General features: G+C 38.3%; 1 protein-coding gene across 1 annotated transcript in view; it reads left to right on the top strand.

The window, feature by feature from the left end:
* Positions 1-2,074: 2,074 nt before the first annotated feature.
* LOC148816055 (nuclear receptor subfamily 6 group A member 1-like) overlaps positions 2,075-23,718 on the top strand; it is a 58,892-nt gene continuing 37,248 nt past the window's right edge. Inside the window, exon 1 of the mRNA XM_088904652.1 lies at positions 2,075-2,189. Within this exon, the coding sequence (XP_088760778.1) occupies positions 2,075-2,189 (115 nt within the window). The remainder of the gene's footprint in view (positions 2,190-23,718) is intronic.

The raw sequence follows: 23,718 nt of genomic DNA, 5'->3' as shown, positions 1-23,718 counted from the left end.
CCATAGCGCCCACAGGAGCACCAACGGCCGCACTCGCCCTTAGTTTCTCTTCACTTTTCTTAATATACCTCACTTTATGTTCCCGAAGTACGTTTGTTTATTTTTAGATTTTTTGGATGATCAGTTCAGTTAGGTTGACTCCTTTAACCATGACATGACACAAAAATTATGAAAAACGTATGTGATGCATGCAAAACCTGTGAGGGTAAACTGTTGTAGCTAGTGTGGAGCAAAATGGGATTTTCTGTCTCCCGTGTCTGTAAAAGTGAAGTGCAGAAGAAACCAAAATAGTGAAGTGGAACAGCTGTCAATGCAGAGCAGGTGAAGGCTGAACTAGGGGGCGTTGTGGAAGCACCCAGTGGTGGAGATCTCACACTCACTGAGATCGGGAAGCACAAGTCAATCCTGGTGATTTCTTGCGACTCAGGAAATTGAGTCACAGTTACGTGCTACAGTAGATCCTGCTGCCGTCCCTCACCACAAAGTCTCTTTGGCACCCTCTTTTAGTGTTCTGACACTACTGAAGATTTGTGTCCAGTCCCTCTGAGCATCCGTTGGAACGGTGATAAATGCAGTACATATCATCTGACGGGTTCTAAAAAAAGCATTGACTTTATTTCTCAAGCAAAAGGGATAGCAGTTACCTAGATAGCTTCAGTTAAATTGTAATTTGGGGCTAAAACGTGCATAAAAATAAGAAAGTATGCAGAATCTATTGCTGCCATTGAGATTAAGTTGAAGTTAGAAATGGGCGTCTATATTTATCTTGCCTATAAGCAGAAAGCAAATTTCCTTCCACTTACAGTGCTGGTTGGACCGGTGGATCCCACCCTTTCTCCGACAGATGCCCTCATTGTGAGGTTTTGGGATTTGCCCAAGGAATGCCAGCAGTAGAGGAATGCTTTCATGTGGTGAGCACCAAGCTGTCCCACAGCAGAGCTGAGTAAGACTGTATGGTAATGTTAGAGGGATGTGACTTGTGGAAAAGCTAAAAAGTAGTAAAAGGCCTGCCTGCCAGTCAGAACAACAGCTTTTGTCAGAGAAGCAAATATACTTAAGAAATCAGAAAGGAGTTCTTAGACTTTTTAGAAGGTGATACAAAGAACAAATTCCTAATACAAGAAATTGTAAATGGCCAATACAATTATCTTAAAGAAAAATCTACATCATTGAGAGATGGTTTTCTTTTGATGCTCAGTATATAATGCAGAAAAGACGTGTTGCCCAATTTCAGTAGTCTTTCCCTGACTGAGTCATGAACTATCAATCGTGCCAGGGCATCTAGCCTGAAATGTTCCTCATTTCTTACTGTGATAATCATCATAATCCCGAGAGTCTTTATTTAGTTGTATGCAAAATTTTGCCTTGTCGAGCAGGTAGTGCTGAGACATCGGTGTTTTGGTTTCTAGTAATACATGAGGAATGCAATTACTAAATGAGGGTGTGTTACCACACATCTTTTATCTGCAGGACACAGTGGCAAAGCATGAGGAGCAGTCTAGCCAAGATTCAGAACAATTTCCTTTGCCAAAGAACCAACCAGTTGCGTGCATGTTTCTGATATGGCAGTCCTTCCAAGTTTTTTTTCTCTAAATACCTCAACTATATAATAAAACTCTGATATCCAATTAGTGGTTTCAAGTAGCAGATTTAAAAGCATTGTGTGGTCATGTGCAGGAGTGTGCTCACTGTCAGCCCGGACTTGATAACACTTGGATTTGATGTGGAAACTCGCATTAACGTTCTACTGTTAATGCCCATATGACCAAATGCATTTTTTTTTTGAGAAGCTGAAATATTAAGTCTGAGGTAAAATATTTCATGTTGTCTTTATTGTGAAACAAATTGAAGGGCGATTTGGGATTGTGGCACTTTTTTCCTTCTCCGTGTCGTGTGGCGTCTCCCAGCTGTGATGCTGTGTGCGGTTTTTTTTCTTATTTAAAAAAAAAACCCACAACAAAACCGGTCCAAGCTGTTACAAGACAGAAATGAGTGTACTGTGTTTTCTGCATAATGTCCTCAGAGCATCCCCTGCATACACCTCCTGCCTCTGGCTCTCTGTCTCTGCTTCATGATGGCGGGGGCTGAGAGCAGGGAGGAGGATGGGGGGGAGGATAAGACTGAGGCAGCTCCCCTGGCTCTCTTTCCGGGATTTCGGCCGATGACGCCTGCACCACTCCAGTCACACTGTAATTTCCATGGCTCCTTTCTTCAGCTGCTATAATAGACATTATCTTTTGAAGGAGCGACCAAAATTGCTCCTCTGCAACCTGTCATTATATTTTGGCAGTGTAGACTGGCTGGAGTCTCATCTGAAAACCTCAGCCACAAGAACAAACAGACGCTATTTTTAGAGGGTCCCTCCCCGCGGAGGTATTTTAGTGAGGGTGGCCCGGACCGGGGGCCCCCAGGTCCAATCCTTTGGCCAAGTTGCTGATGGAAGAACGCTGTTGCCCAGGCTAGTGACAACAGCGGCGGTTGAGCAGCGATGTTGAGCACCAGTGGGATTTAGTTTAAAAGTATGCAAAGCTGCTTTTTAATTACTTCAAGAGACTGCGAGGATGCTGCAAGGGCTGTGTGCCAGCGAGGCTTTCTCCAGCTCTGCTTCTCAAGGAATGAGCAAGATGGTACACGTTTGACAGTTCATTCCAGACTCCGCATAATAACTTCTTTAAACATTTGGCATGAAAGTGTGGGAGGGCCTGTGAAAGGGTTCTTTTTCTCCATGAAGTTCTCGCCCCCCCCCGTCTATGTCATGCTATATTAGCAGGCAACAATCAGCTCGCTGTCTTGTTTCCGCAAAGCTGGGGCATCCTGGTGCTCTGTATTGCCCTTCTGCAAGGGTACGGATTCAGAGTTTCTGAGTTTGTCGCAGCTCAGAATTATTGCATCTTTTCCATACTGTGTGTCCACAGTCTGCTTTTACCACCTGATTAAGTGTTAGTTCTTGCAGAGCTAAATTCTTTTCAGTATTGTAAAAGAATTGTCTGCTGCCCACTCAAAATGTATATTTAATTTATGTAGCTTAATTGTACTAATAAAATTTTAAAGGATGAAAGTTTCTTTCAGATAATTAAAATGTGTTAATATCCAGGTCTGATGGAGGACACTTCAATGAGACCCGAGTGATCTTTGTGTCTACAGTACATGGTGGAAGTTTCAGTTGATCCTGTGTTTAATCTTGTCTTGTCTCCCTCTGCTGGTCAAATCGTGCCGTTGCTAGCTCCCGTTCTGGCGGTCGTTTGAATCCTGTAAAGAAGCGATTAAGTGCTTCTGAGGACTTTCATTCCAAGGGATAATCCTCTTTGTGTGTGTGAAGCTCTGCAGTGTCAGTTTGCTTCTTTTTGATTGAGTTCACAGGAAATAAAAAGGCGGCTGCAATTTAGAACTTTTTGGGGGATCAGAATTCAGTAAGCAAAGACAGGTGACACTGAAAAGTAGATTTTATGCAGAAATCCACATGTGTGTAATTATCGTGCAGAATACATCTTATTAGATTACAGATCTTGGTACAGGTTAGGGTTTTTTTGCTGGTTCTTATTGTATCTTCTATATTTTGTTTTGGTCCATGGTCTTTATGATCAATATGATCATTATGTGATATCTTGTCCCTTCTGGGGAAAAAGAACTGAGTTAAAACCAGTTATAAGCTGGCGATATGAATAACTAGGCCAGATAAGGTTTTATTAAAATAGCTAATTACGTTGCTGTTTAGCAGCATTACCATTACCATTAGAAAGTAGTTTGGTAAACATTATTCAGAATACAGACAATAACTTCCTAATTGTCTGCCTTGTACTCAAACAGGTTAGTGCTCTCATTATATTTGAAAATGTCCTGTTTTTTAGTGTTGATAATGCTTTTAGAATTGTGCTGTTTTTTTTCCTCTGGTCTCATTAAACACACTGAACCATATTCCACTACCTGGTGAGCAGTTTTTGCTTTAAAATATAGCTACCTGACCATCACAACAACACTTTGCTGAATGTAATTTACAAGCAGAAAAGATTCAGAGAACCTTTGAAGGCCAGATTGTTGGCCTGTAGAAAAGCTTTCACTCTTTTTACTCTCACTTTTGCCAAATCCCTAAACCTTGGTCTCTCAATCATCTCTGCTCTCCACCCTCAGTACTTACAAAATAGCACTCAGTGAGATATGAGACCCCAAACTGTGGTGCAGAAGACACACTGAACATTCCAGTAATGGTTACCAAAGCATTTTCATGTTTACAAATGTGTTTTAAAAGTTGTTGCAGTGTCAGCCAGACAGTAAATCAAGTTATCTGGTAAAGAGAATTAAAGAAAACACAGAATATCAGTCCATTCACACCTAGTGCACATTTCTGAATACTACCATTCGGTTCCAAAGCCAAATGTTACAACTATTTCAGCTGTTGTTTTTGGACGGAATATTCTGAAAGGCATGCTTAAGAACTGTATTTTTTCTGTAATTAATTCTTGGAAATTGTGTTTCCCCAAGAGACTTTGTTACTCGGTAAACCATCACATCCCTAGTTCCTTCTCATAGTAACCTCATGAGTGGCCCGTAGATGACCCGCAATTACTGAAATTAATAATTAGTGAAGTGTTAACAAGCTCTGCACATTTCTGCATGGCTTGAATGCCAACTCTGCCCTTTTCTGATAAGCACAGAGCACTCTCTTGTGCAATTGCTCTCTTGATATTGTGCACTGAGCAGCTGTCCAGTCCAGTATCTGTAACACTGTAACTGAAAGAGCTTTGCATGATGTGAAAATGAAAATTGAGCTCATGCAGGACAAGAAATCAAGTTTGTTTGGTTAGTGAAAGGAAAGGGCAGGCTCAAATGTTTTCCTAAGTCTGATAAAGAACAAAAAGCCTTTCAGTGGTAGAAAAGAGGTAACTTATTGGTTTCAATTTATGTTTACAATATTCCACCATTAAGAATCAATGAAAAAGGCTCATCTGTCTGAAGAGTTATCTTCATAAAGAATCACCCTTGTCCTGGGTTACATTGTCTGATTGAGTGCTATCAAGACCTTACAGCAGTTCAAACACAAGAAAAAGAAAAACTGACAATTTTTTTGTGTGGCAGCAATAATTCTAATTATTGTCATTCTCATTATGTGGTTTTGTATTTTCAGTTTCCAGCTTCAGAGCATGTGAATTTCTCCAAAGTTTTAAATGCAATGGAAATTGACAAGTAAGATATGTATATGACAGAGCTGCCAGAAAAAAAAAAACTCATTGTGGTTAGGGTTTGGTCACTGCCTAGGAAATAAATATCTTGATAGCAGTCTGTGGCATACCTGGAATTCCCAAGGAAAATCTTTGAAAATCTTGGACAGCTGATTGGAAGACAATTGAGTAGAATGTGTGCAATTTCTGACCACTTTGTATTTCAGAATGACACATTATTCTGAAACTGGTGTGGTGCTTTTCTTGTGAATGAGGAACAGATGGGTTTTCTTGAATATGGTCTGAGTTGGTGGATTCATAAAAAGCAGATAATAGATTCTGCCCAGAGACCTCACCCATCTACATGTACTGTTTCTGTCATTTTGAGTACACGCCTGGACTTTGCCATAGTTCCTGAGACTTTTAAAGACAAAACAGTGCAACACAAGGGCATTTGAAAAAAAAAATGGTAATAAAAGAATACTGGATTATGACATTCCCCTTGCTTTCATTTTGAAGCTCTCATTCTAACTTTAGAAAGCTTCTGATGGGAATACAAAACAGGAACAAAATACAAAAGTAAGCAAAAGTTGTCTGAGTCTTTTATACGTGTAACACTGTGGCAGGTTTATGGAGTTGACAGAAATGCCTCGGATAATAGGAACTAGTGAAGCTTCTGATAGTTTAGTGCAACGTCCTCAAGTTAGTATAGAAAAATCTGAGGTTTGTGAAACACAAAAGAAGCAGTACTTGATAACTGCCCCAAGGTTTGAGAGATTGTAGCTAAATAAGGCAGTAAAGAGTGCACATTCTTACCACTTGGTTCACAGCTGAACTGATGATTTCTCAGTTTTAACAGAATATTTACAATTATTTTAATGACATTAAACTTATGGAACAATGCAAAATTATCCACTGAACTGCTGTGTGTTGCTGGTATCTGTAGACGACAATGTAAAGGGCGAATTCTTGAAACAGGATTTCCTGGGATTCCTCTAGAAAAGACTGCATGAGATTTTTATATCGTTAATATAATGGCACCCAAAGAAGCTAGTAAGTTTGTGTAATCTTTCTAATGTCCATGTGTAACTATATTTGAAGAGCAAGCTGAAGATCTGAAGAATATAGCAGGTGCTCAAAAAGCTGATATGGTACTGTCATTGCATCAAGAGTTTTCTCTGTTTTCAAACAGTGGCTTAGAGGACATAACTACCCAAACTCAAGATTAATCTCCAAAGTACTCATGTACAGTATGTAAAAGCTTATTACGTTACTTATATTTTAGTTAATGTGTAGGCTTTTGAGATTTGTTTTCAGATTTAAGTAATGAAAGATATCCTTGCTTCCTGTGTTCCCTGTTAAAATATGCTATTGTGTAGGTAAGAACATAAGAATGGTTACAAATGAGTAGAGTGCCCTATCTGGCCATTTTGGTACACAATAGTTGATTGATTCAACATGGGTCCTGATTCATGGGTGGCTAGCTTGTTCCATACTCCCACAGCCCTTTGTGTAAAGAAGGTCTCAGTTTTAAATGCTCTTCCACATAGTTTCCACTTGTGTTGTCTGGTTCACAGTTTGCTGTTTAATCTGAAGAGGTACATCGCATTGACTATCAGTGCCCTGGAGGATTGTGAACACTTGTCTTCTCTGTTCCAGATTAAAAAGGTTAATTTTTTTCAGCTCGTCGATCGAGAAACTCAAATGTTGGTGCCTAGAAAAGGGGTGGCTACCGCTGGTCCTTGAAAGCCACAATCAGTTTTTATTGGATAAAAATAATATTTTAGTTTAGACTTTTTCAGCAGGTTATCTATCACTATGCAGCCTACCATAAAAATACTAATTTACAGATCTTAATGAATCGATGAAAAAAACACATCTGCTCCTTGTCTTTAAAACTGGAGACTAGGAATGATCCTAAAGCTCTGAGAAAATGTAGCTCTTCTCGACCTGAGGTATACATGCACTACCTTCAAGCCTGTATAACAATTGCAGAAATATTACTACAGCTGCTATTCAGCTGAAGGAGTCTAGGAACTTGGCAGTTAAGGGGAACTAGTTCATCAGGAAACTCTTTAGGCTCCTCACATAAGCTCTTCTTCTTCAGCCAAGCCGCCATATAATGAACCTAATCAGTATTCATTTGAAAGCCAATTCAGCTGCAAGGGTCAAAATCAGGCACATTTTTACTTTGCCCATGCTCTGCTGTTGAAAAGGATCCATCTTATAAGTCCCGGTAAGCCATTGGAATTCTAGTTTCTTTACTTAGAAACAGAAAAAGATTGATTATAACTTGTATGTGGTTGCGGTTCAGATTTCAGACAATCGTGCTTACGTAAAATACCAGAATAAATTGATGTTTAGAAACATGCTTAAATTGCAGCTAATGGAATCAAAGATCTCGTCCAGTCACTTCCTGATAGAAGCCAGAGTGTCATCTTCAACAGCATAGCTGGGTAGCTTGTTTTGTTCTCCTGCAGTCCTTTGTATAAAGAAGTGCCTCCTTTTCACAGATTAACATGCACTCCCCTGTAGTTACTGCCTGTGTGCTCTGGTTTCTGTTTCTCTGTGAGTTCTGAAGAAGTCTATCTGTTTGATTTTTTCAGTGCCCAGGAGCATTTTTAATACTCAGACTGGGTTTCCTCATGGTCTTCTCTGCTCAGGGCTAAAACGATTCTGTTTTATTAGCGTGACAGTTTTGTTTAAGCCTAGTGCTAATTATAGAGCAGCAGGATTTCTTCTGGATTGGGGTGACCAAAATTATACACAGTATGCAAAATGGGGATTTTACTAGTCTGTTGTACAGTTTCAACGTAACATCCGTTGAATTAAATTCTGCACCAGAATACACGTAGTACACCATTCTAGAAACATGAAACTTGGTGCACTGACAAGAAGACCAGCTTATTAGATGACTTTAATGTCTCCTTGACGTCTGTATCAGAGCATACATGTAAATAAACATGTCAGTGCACCTGTGCATATGACAAATAAAATACCAGTGTGTGAACAATGTAGATTGTGTGTTGAATCTAACAAAAGATTCAAAACGATGATGTAGGATTTGTTTTTCACATGGTATATATTCATAACCAAATTTAAACACCTCCTGAGAGAGAGGAACACTGGGTGAAAGGTTTGGATTCTGAGTGCTTTTCTTCAGTCAGGGAGATTTTAATACATACGAACTGTTGCCACTGAGCATTTTCTGTACGGCTACTACCACCTTTGTGTTACGTAACCTTTCATGTTAGTTTGTTATAAGAACCCAAGGAGAGATGAATAGTGTATACACCCCATGTCCTGCTCATCTATCCCACATATAAATTGGAATCCCGAAGTGCTGTTCTCACTATAGCTGTACAAATATAGTACCTTACAATGCACAAATTGGAACTGACGTTTCCTGTTTCCTCAAGAGAGCGCTGTCTCGTTTACGAAAGCTGGAAAGTGCCTTCACAAACCAACAAAACAAGTTGAAAGTGTTAGTGTGGGATGTTTAGGATTTTGGTTAATTTTGGAAGATGTAAAGACTGGCTCTGGTGCAGAACAGTACATTGGATCTGTTATCTTTAATATAAAATCGCTCTAAGACACAGAGGCTAAACAGTCTTGCCATTTCAGCATCGGGTCTTGCCATGAGCAACGCAAAATTAATTTTAAATAATTTGCCACATTGTCCTCTTTACTTCTCTGCTCAGGATTCTGAACAGATGTAAAAGCTGAAACCTACTCTGCTGTAGGCCTCATTTCATAGACATCTCAATTCTTCAGTTCTTACTTTCAAAATAGCATTTCTGACACACTAGTCCTCTGTTTCATTTTGCTGTGTTCCCTGCCTGCTCTCTTGCCAAATTTGCTTGCTTAAATAAGGATTCTCCTTCACAAAAAAAAAAACTTGTAGTCTTGAATTGGAATCTTCTCAGCTTATAGAAACTGACTTTAAAGAACACCTATTTAAATCTAATGGATTATATGAGTTTTTTCGAGGTACAGTCTTATGAAATTAGTAAGTATAAGTATTGCGAACTTATTCTCTTATTAGAATGACTCAATATTTTTTTGTGTTCTAAAAGCTCAAATTAAGTAAATGGAGAAAGCCTTTTCTTAAAATGCAAAGAACAATTTCTCTATCTGAAAAACAAAGTGTTTTGTACAATACTAATTATACTGCTGCACAAATTAAATGCTAACTTAATCCATTACATATTGGATATGTGCTGAATGCTATTTATTTAAAATACTGAGCAAACTGTTGATTGGTTGAGTAATTTGAAATAGCAGTATACTCAGCTTAAGTTATGTGGCTTAAAAAAAAGCAAGCTGGTCAGTGTTTGCTATATGATTCCATTTAAAAGTTAATTTGGTAAAGATTGTGTAAATACGCTATTTGAGTCATAAAATTCCCCTGGTTGCTGTTGGGGTTATTGAAGCTGTCCTGAGATCGAGATGTTGAGCTTCGATGATAAGCAGTCCAGCCAAAGATACGGGCTCTGTGAGGATCAGTTCAGATTCATCTGCGTAATTGCTTTCAGACAGAAGTAGCTGGAGTATGAGTAATATCGCGAAGAAATTACTCAGCATCAGCTTAATGACTGTACTTTGCCATCTGTCTGAAAATGCTCAGAGGCTGTTCGAGGGTAACATGTTGATGGCTCAGAGATAGAGGACACCCTTACTGGTCAACAATACAATAGTTTGGGGTTTAACTTGTGTTTTTTTCATTCCTGCAACCAATTTGGAAATGAAATCAATTCCAGAAGGTCAATAGTCACATGGCTACAAAACCCTTCTTTGGGATCCTCAGTGTAATGTGGAAATCTTACCATGGGCAGCCTTTTCTCCTCACCTAATTGGAGTAGAGTATCTGTGGGATCAACTCACTAATGCCTTAACAGAAACCACATACATATTGGTAAGCATATGTCTGTGTATAATTATTGTATATTTTGTATATTCATTTTAAATATCTGAGATTATGTATGAATGATTCCCTTTCTGCTTGTATAAATCTCCCAGTCAAGATTTCTAGTGTAGTTTTGTATTGCACAATACATATAACATTTTTAATGTACATCTTTTACTGTGCTAAATACATTCTCATGCCTATTTTATTTTATAAGTAAGCAATTTATTTGGAAATGGTAATTAAGCACACCAGTTCATTCCACAGTGCTCCTTCTTGTGGTGTTTGTAGATGACCTGGGGCTTTTTTTAATCTGCTGAAATGGATCAAATGCATTGATCTATTGGTTACCAGTGTTTCAAACAACAAATATCCCTTTAAATCTAGTCCTGTTTTAAATGTAAACCACAAAAGAGATATGGTTCATTGTGCTTATTTTGATGGAGCCAGAAAAATACCATTGCATGTTCTTAAACAAACCCCATTTATGTCAGATATGTATCTTTCATTAAAAGACCAAAATTAGTTCACATGATTTGACATCGGAGGACATGGTATTAAGACCTCAAAAAAACTGTTAAATTTGCAGTGAACTGCAAAATTACCTTTAAATAAAAATGCAAACAGACATTTTGCAATTCTATTTTTGTATTATGGAATTAATTTATTTTCTGTTGAGTAAAAGCTGGTTTCTGAGGATACTTGTCTTGTTACCCACTGATGTAAATTGATTATCTAAGTCTTTGTTATACGATAGTAACCAAAAAAAAAAACAGAAACATTTGCATGAAGCTTTGAAGGCTTAATGAGTTTAAGTCAGCATGAATCTGCAGTTCCAAAGTTAAATTGTTTCTCACTGTGCCCAGTGAAAAGCACCATGTGGATTTGGACTAACAATGCCAAATGTGGATTGCTAATGTACTTCAGTAAGTGCAGCATCATCTCAAAGCCAGTCTTCCTTCCTCACAATTATATGTTTTATATTTGTAGAGATTAAGTGATTCTGTATCTCCTTAGTTTTATTTGATTAAAACCACCTACTGTTAAAATATTTCTAATATAATTTGTTTCAGTACCCTCATCAACAAAGCCCTTGTTGTTGAACTTACTAACTCATTTACTGTCCTTATGATCTTAAACTATGGTGCTTCTGCTTGTTCAGAACATTGCAGCCAGAGTGCTTCCTCATAGTTACCAGTCTTGTTCTTAAATCCCCATACTCCTGATGCAAAATGTTGCACTCATTTAAAATAGATAATTTCCAGGAAGTAACCTCCGCAACCTTCTAACAAGCTTCTTTCTAGCTTGAAACTTAATTTGTGAGTTAGTTTAGATTTTGCATTACTATGATTTCAACCACTTATGCACCTTCATTATCTGAATTAATACATTCGGAGCATGTTTCATGTTGAACTCTTCTAATTTCATGCTTAATTGATCGAAAATGTACATTTTTGCAAGTCTTCAGAAAATGATTTTAGGATTATTATAGAACCTGCTGTATTATGGAGCTTTGGGATCAGGGGTCGCTGTCCTTGTACAGTACAATAAAATTAATCTAAGCTGACTTTTTAGTATTGCCTATGAACCAATTAATAGAAAAGGAGCAATACATTGTCTTTGGAAATTCCTGCGAATCGAGATCACTTTAAGAATGCCGACAGAGTTGAATCATACAAGTCAAAACTAAGCAGCCCCATCACATATCACTGTGAAGCACACAGAGAAGCCTGCATGAATCTTTCTCTCCGGATATGTGTGGAGTGTGTTGTATTTTGTGACGTATTGTGTTGGCTGTGAATTTGCTTTTCCGTGTGTTTTTTATTTTGCTCCTAGCAATCCCAATTTGACTGAGGGCAGTGAAAACAGAAAAGTACAGCATTGATTATCTTCAGAGATCCTAGAAGTTGTCTCTCTTGTCTGTGATAATTAAACTCAGTAGTGTTATGTTGGCACCACTAGGAGTTGATTTTGCTGCTGGTAATACATAAGGAAACGGATCACTTTTATTTCCTCTTTTGTTCCTAAGCAACAAATTAGCACTTGCTGAGGCAAAGATCAAATCGGCAACATTTCAGCATGATCCTGTGATTTGGTAAAGTAAACCCAGCAGGTGCAAGAGGGTTATATTCATAAAGCACTTCCTGCTATGCAACGTTTAACTTTATTGTAAAAGGAAAAACAAATTGGCTGTTACAAAACCAGAAACAGACAAACACATGGCCTCTGTGCAGCCTGTCTCCCTCATTTTAACCTAAACTCACCTTTGAGTGCTGTTTTCTTGCTATTTGAAAGGCCAGACAGGCTGTCAGTCTGTCAGTCCTTATTAGGACAATATGCATATAAAGAACATAGCAGTGTGCAAAGACAGGTCAGTTTATTTAAACAGAAAATGTTTAACTGTCGCTACTTTATGCTTTGTATAAATGAGTACTATCCATTAAATTCTTAAATGGGAAGTAATAAAACAGTACATTAAAACCCCTATGTCCCCGAATTCGAAATTTTCCCTATCCTGGCAGATGTTTTTCCACTTCTGTTTTGTAATTCACGCTGAACCTCTGTTGATGACATACAGTACATTCCAGGGGTGTCCACTCATGGGTCTAGAAAGCTGGTATGTGTGCAGGTTTTTAGTCCAGCTCAGCTCTCAACAAACAAAGTGAGCTGGTCATTTGCATAACTGGACCAATTTAGCAGGTTTTCCCAGCTTTTCTGCTAAGAACAACTGCTAAGAACTGTGCCCTTTCAAGATTTATTCTCTGTCTTAATTCCCAATGGAATCACTGTGATTTTCCGAACAGGTTTTAGTTATTTACTGTATTACTACAGACAAAGTTGCATGAATTTCTGGAGGGTTTTTTTCCATCTTCTTCACCAAATCCTTTGAAAGTTTTGCAATTTAACAGAATTTAACATTTGTATATAGTTTAATATTTGACACAAAGGAAAACAATAAAGACACTGGTAATTTATGTCACTAAAAATTGTAAGGCTTTACATTTACAGTCCTAATTTTGAAATTTTGAAACTTAGCACCATTTAACCATAATAAAATGATTGTACTTGTTATGTTATGCATTATGTATATGTTATACATAACACATATGCATAATACATAACATAGTGCATAATAGCACATTATTGTTATGCTATGCATTAATGTATAATCTTAATGCCATACTATACATGTTTAAAGAAATCTGAACATTTTTAGCATACTTTATACTTCCACTGACCCATGTTAATGTGTACCTTCAGGTCTCCGTGACACATAATTCATGTGTGTTTCAGTCACCTTGCTGTTTCTGTTAATTGGTTCACAGACATCCTCTGAAATCATCATTTTCAGTTTTCGCTGATGGGAGGTTCTTCTGGCCTCATTGTGACTTGGATTTTTTTTTTCCGATGCCAGTTGAACTGTAGGTAGCTTATTCACATTGAAAGCATCCTTCTGCCATGGAAATGTGCTCCTTGTTGTAATCAAAGCAGTGGATTCCATTCGCAGGACAAAAGGATGGGGGATCACAGGCTCTGTAAACCTGAATAAACTCATCACCGTGCTGCTTAATTAACAAAGCCGTCTTTCCTGAATGCTTTGGGTCACCTTTCATTTTCCCGGATAAAACAGAAATAACAGATTGATCTGGAGAGACCATCGAAGTAGCGGTCAAATACTCTTTTTTAAAGCCCTGCCCCTCTCTGTAAAGTACCTGTGGTTACAAATCAGACCCTCACAGTCTTTGCCTGTTTGCCTTGCATCTGTTTAAAAATGTTGGGGGAAAATGCTTGAGCTTGTGGTGTTAGAGATCACTGTCAGAGGCACTTTAAATGTGGTCTAAAAATTAGCACACAATAAAACTACCAGGCAGAAATGGAAGTTAATTTATGATTGGTACATCTTTAGGACAGTGTATGTAGATTGGTATGTTAATACACACTTTGGACTCTCATTCAATTGCACATATTGGTATTATACATATACGTGTAAAAGAAAAGGAGACCCCTGTTTTTATCCCCTCATTTCATACGGCTGTTCCAATAAGAGTGAATTATATCTAGAGCCACTAAAGATTTCAACTGTTTTTGTGTTTGAGCTGACTGAGAAAGATATTAGCACTTCCTTTTGTCCTTTTAAATTTCTTGTAACATGATGTGTGTCATCAAAGGAGTTCTGTTAAGGGGTGCAAAAATGTCAAGGAATCTATAGGTCACTGAAAGAACAATATTTTATTCATTTTCTTGTTCAGAGTGAACAACGACCTTTCCCCGTAGTGTAAATATAAGTCAATATGCATGTATTTGTTTTGTCTCATTTATATTACAGATATGCTTGTGCTACTACTAGTAATGTTGATAATAATTATAATTGGTTATTCAGGATATAATATTAAGAGTTTCTCTAGGATTTGTGCTCATAGTTTATAGTGAAAGCACAATTCATGAGTTCTACATTTTCTTTCTGAATCTGTACTTCATTTTGTTAAATTATTTCATATACTTATTTCATTTGCTACTCATTCCTCTCAGACATATATAAATTTGTGAACCTCATGTAGACTGAATGCTACACTTTAGATGTTGCCTGACAGGTTGACATGCAAGTATATACAGTAAAAACAAGTCTTAAATCCACTCAATAACTGTTGTTTCTGGGTGAAAAGCACGTGTTTAATAAGATGCTGATTCCAGTCTTTTAACATTATCAAGTTGTCACATTAGGTAAATGGCACTAAGTCAGACAATGAAAACAAAGAATTCCCTCCCTGCCTGTTTAACCTGTAGGGTCACAATGCTATTGTTCTGAATTTCTCACTCCTGAAGACCCAGCACTAAATTTGTAATGGAAAGGAATGTTTTTCATTTGTTGTACTTTTGCCATTAGAGTAGATCTATTTGAACATCAAGTACAGACCCATTTATAGTTACTGTTTTGATTTCTTGTCTTAAATTGTTAAATTGTTACGTTCCAGTCTTTACCCAACAACCTAGGTTCATGTTTTTGGCAGAAATTGAGTATTGACATCAACATAGAATATTGTTAATGCTGTATTGGGTGCAGTTGGTTTTGTAGTTCATAATCTAAGTGTATTTCATTTGCATTCACTTTATCAGCTATCAAAATTATTTTTGTTCTTTAGGGATCATATGTTCATTATCCATTTAACAAGCACCAGATATCATGTAGAATCTGGGTCTGCTGAGTTGTATTTTTCCAATTTCTTCATTGCCTTTGGCTGTTGTTTTAAAACACATGGTGGTAATACATTTGTTTTAAACTAGTGCACATCATGATCGAAAGAGGTACGCAACAAAACAGACATTTCTCAGAGCAAAACATCTTCTGCTTAGTCATAAATAGCCCGTTAATAATTAACTTCAAAGAAAAACCAAATCAAGAGATGTGCAAGCCTTTATCAAACAGGGTCTGTTGAGAGAGACACTGAGTAGAATGCATTCAAATCCCGTTTTGTTTTATGCAGAGCTTGTGTCACAGTTATTAGAAGCTACAGACCTCTGCTACATTGAAATGTGCAGTCCTGACGTCGAGAAATGTTTGTGACACAACACTAAGCACTGAATGGAGCAGATGCAGTCACAGCAGTAGCTGTGTTCTCAGTACATACTTCACTGTAGGGCTGTTGTGAATACTTTTGATAAAGGCTGCTTTGCACTGTGACAATGGCTTTAAGTCCAGCAAACAATGTTTGATTTTGCAGACTTTCTGGACTGTTTTACATTCATTTAGTGTACTGTGTGATAAAAATGACTCTTTTGTAGCTGTTGTATCAGTAGGAATAACTTCTGCAAAAACTGGTAGACACTACATTGAAAAAGAAAAATTAAAGAGAGTTTAGTCTGGTCTTTGTAATGTGTGCTTTCTTGATTAGTGTAGTCAGTTCTATGGATTTTAATTCAGTAAAAAGCCTCTTGTTAAGCTTTCCCATTACATGGAAACATATGGTGGTGTTCTTCTTATGAATTGGATGGTATTGAGGTCATAGGAAAAGCCACTCAATACACTGTGGCCCAGGGTGCACTGTACTATAGGAGCTCTGAGAAACCAGCAGGCCTGGTGTTTCCAAATATTTGCCATTCCAGTCAAGGTTCCCATAAAGGCCTTAATCCCTAACCTCCAAAGCACGGAGCCCTGGCTTTCCTGAGGTACTGGTGAAGAGTGTTTGAGGAGGGGTTTATTGTGGAGGACTGGTCGTGCCTGAGGGGAGGGCGACATGACCCAGATTCTGGGGATGCTAGAGCTTTCAAACGTTTAACATCTCACTCCCCATCCCTGAATTGTCATGGGGCCCCAGCAATCTCTTGATCTTAAATATTTTTTTTTTAAAAAGAGCCTTTATATCAACTTCTGGCATTTGAATGTGAAAAGCCTTTTATCTGTGACATCACAGCTCATTAGCATAAGGATCCCATTTGACTCACCACCACCAGAATGGCAGGCAAGCACTGCTCCAGCCAGCAGTGTTGTTAACATGGCTCACTGAACAGGAAGAGGGGACATTTTGACCATGGTTTTCTGAAAAAAGGGTGTACCTGGAATGAAGGAGGAGACAATCTTTATGGAAGGTAATCCTTATAAGTTAGCTTTATTGAAGAGTGACTTCCCCCTGACACAAAATAAGGGCTGGATTTTGTTCTGTGAGTGTTGTGACTGAATACAATCGCAGGAGATCTTCATTGAGTTCTGCTCTCTCCACTCTCCTCTGATGTGCATTGACATTGATGGATCCGTTTGGGGAGGGTTTTTTTTTTTCCAAGCATGTAATGGGTGGCCTTGTTTTGTTCCAGCAATACAAATGATTCACTGCCTCCAGGAGTAGTATGTACTCCTAATGGTGAGACAAAGGTTTATGAAGAATGATGAAGTTTTGCAAGATGTCTGTAGCATGAGTGGGTTTTTTTTGTCCATTTACAGCAATTGAAAAATTAACTGCGATCGTGAACTCCTCAGGAGGTTGTAATACTGGCTGCCTGTGTTTGTTTGTGTGTTTATCCCTAAACGTATTTAGGAGGGCAGTTCTAATTTAAAGTTTGGGCTAATTTGGGTGGAGGGGATAGCATTGTTAACTGGAGAAAATAGGGCTATCAGTTCCACTCAGATAACCCCTGGTCATCATTGGACCTCAAGCAAAGTTGTGACCTTAGGGCTTGAACTTTGCAGTCACATGACCTGCTTGTAAACTGACCTGTGGGGCTGGCTAAAGTGTTGCATCCCAGGCTGAGCTCAGAGAGCAACTGGCACTAGAGAGAGGAAGAAACATGAGGTTGTGGCTGTGCCTGCTGGTGGCTTTTTTGTAGCAGATGCATGTTTGAATGGCTGCCAGGGAAGTTACTGGCAAATTGGGAGAAGAATGAAATGGACACATGGGAAGGTAGGGGTCTCTCTTTTACTTCCCACTTGCAATGCTGCAGGTGAGATCCGGCCGCTGGCATTGAAGGGTTGAGAGCTGGGTTGGGTTTTTTCCTGTGAAATACGTCATTTTCGGTTTTCGCGGTTTTCTTTACCTTGAGAAGATGGCTAGGGGTTTGACAAGGAGACCCCGGTTACTCTTACAGATCTGAAGTTGACATTTTGGAGCTCACGCTAATCGTCGTTTTGTATGTATCGGTAATTTATTGGGATTTGTCCTCACGCCGCCCATCTGGAAAAGGTTTTCTGTGCAGCAGTTGTTACTTGATGGTATTAGGGCTGGGGTGTTTCCACATAGGGTTGTACTTTCCCCTGGGGCCTATTGTGGACCTCAGCTGGTGTCCAGTTTGGAGGTTTTCTTTTTTTCTGCTTGCATACGATTACAATCCCCCAAAATATGAGGGAAACCAGCATAAGCTTCCTTTCCCGAGCTGTGATTGTAGCCACTTAGTGTTACTTTGTATATCTTTAAATTTCTTACATTGGTGTGACCAGTCAGCTCAAGTGCTAAAAGCATCTGAGATGTTAGCAAGGGCCTTAGTTTGGGGCTGCTATCACACAGATCTTCTCAGCCTCACCGCCACCCACATTCCCTTCATTTCCTTACATTCTTTTCCAGGTTGCATAATTGCACCTCTTTTTTTTTTTAGTCTTGCCTTTTTTTTTTGTATCTCTTAGAATAAGGTACAGATCTCCCGAAGGACTGGCTTATTCTTACCTGAATGTCTTTTCAAACTTTGAGCTGGAGTGCAGAAAGCATTTGAGCACGTTAGGATTATGTAATTGTATTTAAAAAACAAACGCGTTGACCTTTGATCAATCAAATCTTTGATTTATCTCACAGGTCCAGCTTACTGATAGGCTCCTCTCTGTTCCACGGCGTCAATTTAATCATTGCATCTCATGAAGACTTGGTGTGAATTAGAAGAAGAAACAGGATTAAGATGAGTTTTTTTTTTTTAGAGAGAGGCAGGGGGTTGAAATGAACGGAATTTGTATTTTGTGCTGCTTAGAAAGTGTGGAATTTGGACACGCAAGATTTTGAAAGGAATCGCTGATAAGTGGTTAAAGAGCTTGTTCGCTTGTTTACATGTAACGCCTCATTTGCAAGAGACATCTGAAAATGTGATTTCTCAAACTGTGGGGCTGCAATTCTTTCAGCGTTTCTCTTCTCCCTTTTCACTCTCTTACTGTTGAAATCACCCACTTAATCATGTACATACCGCAGAGTAATCCGAGCTAATTAAGGAACCATCTGAACCAAAAATGTGAATATAGACGTCGGTTAGCATGCGCCACGATGGGCTGTGTTTTTTTTCCTCCATCTCGTGCCTTCATTCGCTGTTTGATGGCAGTGATCAGCTGAAGCAGGAGCTCCTGGGTGTAGCATTTCCTCACTTCTGTGCGTAACAGCTGGGGTTGACTCGAAGGTGATTATAGCCTCACCATTAAAACAAAGCAATTTTTCTTTCCCTCTGGTTTATTTTTTTTTTGCTCTTATCTAGATGGAGGAAAGAAAACAGCAACAACTTCTTTTTTTAGTGTTTTCAGGAGGGGGGGGGTCTCTTTTTTAAAGCTTTTTTTGTTTTCTGAAAAAGTATGCATTTTCTTAAAAAAAAACCAGCCCTGTCATCAAAAGCCTTCAAAACTCAACCCTCTTAGTCGGCCGGGCTCTGCTGGATAAAAGGAAAAGCTACTGTATTGTATGGCTCCTTGATGTTAACCCTTGCAGCAGCTGCCCACACAAATGTTTTTGTTTCAGCTGATAGAGGGTTAATTCCATTCAGGCTTTCATCATCACAAGGCACAGCAATCTGCTCTTTCACCATGTCATTCTGGCCAGGCAGGAAGTCTTATTTCTTTTGCAGTCTCAGTGGGGGAGGGTTCTGCGAGTGGGGGGTGGGCTTGGTGGGGGGAGGGGATATTGAGTCTGTGTGAAGATCAATAACAGTGGAAGAGGTCACTGGTTCTCTGCACTTTAATGCAGGCTAAATTTAGCCAATGCTAAGCAGAGTTTACCTTGCAAAGTATTTATTTTCTCAACTTTCTGGCTGTATGTGGACATAACTGCCCACTTTTCATTTACAAATTCCGAAATCCATAATGGATTTACGGTGGCTTATGGCTGTCTTTGATTTTTCAAGGTCCCCTTCCCCTCAGTCTCTTCACGCAGCTCACCACCAGCACATGTAGGCGAAGAACATGTTTATCTATTTCATCAGCACCTTAAAAAACATGAATGCTGCTTAAAAATACTGCTAACCAAGGCATATTTAGAAGTATTGTTTATCCAGAGAAGAATTTAACCGTGTCCCGATGTTTTTGTAACCGACACAGCCGAAGGAAGCTTTTATTTTAATGTTTAATATTTAGAATTGAGTTTGGGGTTAGCCTGATGTAGCAAAGTTAGAGTTTTCACAGCTGTCATGTCAGTTTCAAGGAATGCGATAGGTTAAGCAGAAAACAGCATTAAGCGGACTCTGGAAATATTTAGCAACTTCTGAAGATAAAACTCATTCCGTTGGCAAATCCACTGTTGGCTTTCATCAGGAGAAGCAGAAAAAAAATCTGAATAATTTATTGCACATGAAAAGCTGAGTGGCTGTGGGGTATTTTACGCAATTCTCAGATATGTGTTGCTGTGTCTGTTTTCATGTATGAGGCAGGACTGTAACAATACAGTAAATATGAGGAAGCTAGCCCTATCACTCAACATAACAAAAACTGGATGACTTCTTAATTACTATTATGTAACAGTGGGGTGGTTGTGGGTAAGCGTGCAGGATACCCACAGGATGGGAAAACAAAAAAACCGAGGGGAGCCTGTTCTAATGATTGTGAATTAAACTTCGGTGCTTCTTGTTGCTGCGGATTGTGCTTTTGAAAGAAGCTCTTCAAATGAAGGGGACAAATCTGTCTTCAGTCTGTTTGTACTGCAGCTCTGAAATATAATCTGTGCGATTTGTGTTTGCGCACAAGTAAACCTTACTTCAGTGTGCTACATAAATTTAACAGCGTTGCATAAATATAATTAGAAACAAAACTTAACCTATTTAACACTAACCCAAAAACATTTGGTTTAGGTTAATGTGGGTTAAATTTATGGGTGTAATATATTCTTATGAGGTGTGTGAGTACTTTTATGTAGGACCCTCAGTATATATGTGCACTTTTGTACTGAATGCAGAATATAACTATCACTCTTTTAACTGTCCTTGCATTGAATGTGGTGTGAAAATGGATATTTTTCAGAATATGGACTTTCCCTTCATAGCCTTCAGTATTGTAGGAAACATATACAGCTTGAACAAGGGAGCTCTTGTTGCATACAGGAATGTCTGCAGTTGAAATTGCAGTTGAAATAGCTTTTATAACCAAGAACTTTCAAAGCCTTTTGTTCTGGTGCAGGTTTATTCCAATTCCTTTATCTCTCACAGATTTTTCCAAATTGTTTAAATTCCGAAGATCTCGATTTGATTTTCCACACCTACAGTATGTCTCCCTTAATGACCTTTGAGGGTTTTTTTCACATTCGATCAGCGAAAGGAGAACACATTTTGATGACTTTTGACGAATTACGACATTTTGGGGGGATAAAAGTTTTAAGATTATGCTTTAAATTATTCTTCTCGCTTTGCAACATGTCCTTAAGCCTCTGCTTAGAAAGAGGTTTCCATCACAAAAAGCAGTGTCATTTTCCGACACAAGTGAGTTCTGTGTATATTTTAAAAGAACTTTCTAGTAACAAAGAATAAAGGATCTTTAATGACAAGAGGGACCAATGCCTCAGTTTGCCACTGTCTCAATGTGGCAACATGAGAAAAGATCCCATGGTGGGAAATCCATTTGTCTTTGGAATACCATTTGTTTTGAGGAAATAATCAATAGCATTCTCCATTAAATGTCATGCTTCTTAATTTCAGGTTTTTGATTTCCCTAATTTCCTGTAGGACTGTATTGATTACAATTGCATTGAACGCTGAAAATAGAAAGAAGCCTGTTAATTATGGAACAAAAGCGTAATTTAGCCATCTTGCAGTCCTAGAATAATCTTTTGGCTTTCACCCTCACCATTCTTGTGTTTGTGTTGTGTTTTTTAGAATCAGTTTTGTTGATGAGTAAGAAGCACCGATACGTGTTAGGTTGTCTATAAAAGAGGGCAAACCTTGAGAGCTTATTCTAATAAAAGACACACCACTCCAGGAGTTATACTGTTTGGCTAAAGTAACTGGAGGGCTTGCTTAATGAAGACGTTAAATCCAGTATATTTCTTAGTTTGTGCGTGCATGAAAAGGGTGAGAAATGTAGCAGACTCTCACAGTTAAAAAAAGAGCAGTCACTGTAGTAGACTATACGTCTATATAATTCTGATGGTTACAGACTGAAAATTCTCTTCATTATCTTAATTTGTTTTGCAATGTTAACACTGACAGGTAACAAAGAGGCTTATAGGGCTTGTATGGTATAAACAGTAGAACAATGTCATTGTGTTATTTTAAAAGGAGGAACATTCTGTCCTATTTCAGTTGTTGCTGCTAACATTATTTATTCATTTTGATCTACAATTTCAGAACTTTGCCCAGTGATATTAATCATCTTTATCAAGACATTAGGTTGAAGTTTGTATTGATTGCTTCGAGATTTAAAAAAAACCAACAAATTTTAATTTGGCATGTGGAAAAATCTTAAACAAATTAATGTGAAAGCTGCTTTATTACCTTAGACAAATTCTTGAAGATTTATAAGGTACAGTAAAATAAAGATTTAACTTTGAAAAATGGTACAGTGAACTACAGCGATATTTTAGAGAGCAGCTAATTACTAAATGCTAATTGTACCATTGTTGACCTCTTAAAGATACCAGTCAACAATGAGCAAATATCTCTCTTGAGTGCCTAAGGGTTCAGCAACTATTGTTTTGAGATTGAACAGTCCCAAAATGAATTAACATAACATTAACAAAAAGGATAGAATATTTGTAAGAATTTGATGACTCAAAAATTAATAAAGGTCTAGATAAAACCCATCAGTTGCTAGTGCTCAGTGTGCAAAGGCTTTTTTTTATCTTTTGTAAACCAGGAGAAACAACAAACTTCTGGGTCCTGCTGTCTTTGATATTAAAGAGAAGCTTTCTTTGACTTAGGAACAGGAACATGTCAAGCAGCAGTGGAAAACTACAGCTAAAAAAACACTTTCCCTGTCACCCAACCCCCTATCCACAACCTGGTTTCATTCCTCTGTGACAAGGACTTTGGATATTTGTAACCCGACACCACTTTTACAACATTTAATAAGCCAATTATATTTGATATTTGCCCCCTTCAACCATTTTAATTCTTTGAAGGCCAGTTCAATTCTGCTGGTATGCATCGGAAGTCATCACACTTTTGTGGCTGACACAAATGCTGCTGTCCTTTTTTCTTTTACTTCACAAAGCACAAAAACCGTGTGGATTTTAAATTCAGGCCAAATAGGAGAAGTCTCGAATGCATATTACGTTTCTGTCTTTTTCTATAGGATGTGTTATGGTGGTAAAACCCAAAGGAGGTCTGGTGTGTAAACTTTTGTCTTTAATTTAGAAATGCAGTTCTAAAAACATTTAGTAAGTGTTTTTGGAAAGATGGGGAAATATTAATGGAGAGCACTGCCATTGAAAGGCCTTATACCGCAAATTAAGTTACTCTGAGGCCATTTAAATTCCCCCAGTTGTACTTCCTCAATGCATTAAAATTTGGAATGAAACCTACCGTGACCTTTGGAAAACAATGTCTCCTTTAATGTGTCATGGGGGAGGGATTAGAAGGCTGAGACCATAAAATGCTTGGAGTTCAAGATGAGGTTGACGGTTTGCGAATGCTTCGTCATTTTCACACACCAGTGCAATGGCTCCGGCATTTGATTTAGCACGTTTGTCACAATAGTTCTGGAGAACAAAGTAAATTCTGCAGGTATCTGCCCAAATGTGGATCGCTTTCACGCACGGTTTAGACCCCAGCTGGTTAAAATTTTATTTCAAATTTAAATATTATTCAGTGCTTCATTCGAATGTACTGTATATTTTACATTGCATCAGCGTCGTGAATGCATGTCATTTTTTTCAAGTTGGAATTCTTGAACAAAGACATTTACAGTTTACGGATTCCTGGCTCATGTACTGCTATAGTCCCGGTTTCCATATTTTTGCAATCTCAAATTAATTCACTGACAAACGTGGAAAAACCGTTAAT

The sequence above is a fragment of the Atractosteus spatula genome, chromosome 23 (genome assembly GCF_055471065.1).
Source record: "Atractosteus spatula isolate fAtrSpa1 chromosome 23, fAtrSpa1.hap1, whole genome shotgun sequence".
NCBI lineage: Eukaryota > Metazoa > Chordata > Actinopteri > Semionotiformes > Lepisosteidae > Atractosteus > Atractosteus spatula.
This window is presented reverse-complemented; position numbering and strand designations above follow the sequence as displayed.